Source organism: Letharia columbiana (assembly GCF_014066305.1).
Source record: "Letharia columbiana isolate WasteWater2 chromosome Unknown Sc0000101_s0, whole genome shotgun sequence".
In the NCBI taxonomy this organism is placed as follows: Eukaryota; Fungi; Ascomycota; class Lecanoromycetes; order Lecanorales; family Parmeliaceae; genus Letharia; species Letharia columbiana.
In genome coordinates, this window is record NW_023501143.1 from 2,694 (window position 1) to 4,265 (window position 1,572).

Genomic DNA, 1,572 nt, shown 5'->3' on the forward strand with positions numbered 1-1,572 from the left:
CTCCAACACTTAACACGGAGATCTATTATCTTTCTCGACTCCTATACGCCTTTATAGTACCGGAGTATCAGAGATCTCTTTATTCCACCCGATAGAGATAATATTCGATATTTGCAGTAACACTCGACGGGGAAACCCAGTTAAAATTGCTATTTTTACGCCTATCTTCTCCGCTCCGTTCTTACCTATATTTAATATATTATAAGTTCCTCAAATTCTCACTCAAATCCACCTACATCAACACCAAAATACGTCCCTCCGCATACCTGTCTTCACAGGCACTAATTCAATACCATTTGATGACTGGAAAATGAGAATCCGAGACAAGCTTACCCACAATGGTGATCATTTCCCCACCGATGCTTTCAAAATTGCCTACGTTGTAGCGAGACTTGGAGGGGAAGCCAGTCAGCACGTGTCTACCAGACGACGATATCGCTCGTACTCTACAGTCGATGATCTTCTAGATCATTTATGCAACGTGTATGAGGTACCCTTATCCGTTCTTAAGGAAACCTATCAACATGCTTACGACAAAATAAGCCAAGGAAGTCAACCATTTCTCAAATTCTACGGTGATCTCATCAAATATACCGAATGTGATTTCAGGAATGATAGTCTTAACGATCTCAGGAATAACAGTCTGATAAACGACATACGGAAGAAATCGGAACTCCGTTTATGTGACTCAATTGGTCTATTGGCAAGGGATTGGACTGTGCCTCAGTTAAAGGAACGTATTATGAAAATGCAGCTTGAATATCAACAATCTGCTGAGGGATTCGCCGAAAAGAAGGCCAAAAGATTCGCGGAGCAATACGCAAAAGCAAAGGCCGAGGCTGACGCAAAGAAGGGTAAATACTCGATCATGACTCGCCCTACTTTCAATACAGAGGGTTTAAGTCTTGCTGAGGCAGAGGACCTTGCGGATGAGAATTGGGCTTATGCACAAAAGCATGGCAAATACTTCGAACCCGGTATGGATTTCGACGAAGCATACGAGCTTAGTTGCCAGGGCTTCCTATGAGCGACCCGGCAATACTTCGGACATCGTGTTTTTGAACGAATTGAAACCATCCGATGTTTTCAGAATGGCCTCAGTTTCTCACATTCGGAAATCGATTCCTCAGGCCCATGTTGCTCACCAATAGCCTCATGTCAGGCCCACCAAGCAGGCTCCCCTTGTTGTCATATGCCTAAAGGTCTTCCGGAGCCATGGCGCGTCACCTATGGACCTCAATGTCGCCGTCGGTAGCCTCCATTGGTATCGGTTATGTGGCATCCCATGGAGAAACTCACTTGATATTGGATTAGAGTTTTAGCGCCTGCGGCTCGGTTCGGTTCGGGAGGCCTCAACCAATCAAATTGCATCATTTCATCGGTTTCTTCTCCATCATAAATATGGAATCAGGTGGCCACCGCATGGCAAATCATTTTTCGGTCATTATCCATTCAATTCTTCATGGATCCTCGTCAAATTGGAAGCCCCTTGACGCTACAATAAAGTGCAAGACGACGCGCTAGCGGAATCTCCGGGACGCGATATTGCTATCGTCGCCGCCGCCGGAGAAA

The 1,572-nt window shown here is 45.3% G+C and overlaps 1 protein-coding gene across 1 annotated transcript; it reads left to right on the forward strand.

The window, feature by feature from the left end:
* Positions 1-310: 310 nt before the first annotated feature.
* On the forward strand, positions 311-1,027 carry HO173_012855 (uncharacterized protein; the record flags this gene model as incomplete). Its single annotated transcript, XM_037314689.1, has 1 exon — positions 311-1,027. The coding sequence occupies one exon, from the start codon at positions 311-313 to the stop codon at positions 1,025-1,027; it is 717 nt and encodes a 238-aa protein (XP_037158417.1).
* Positions 1,028-1,572: the final 545 nt, after the last annotated feature.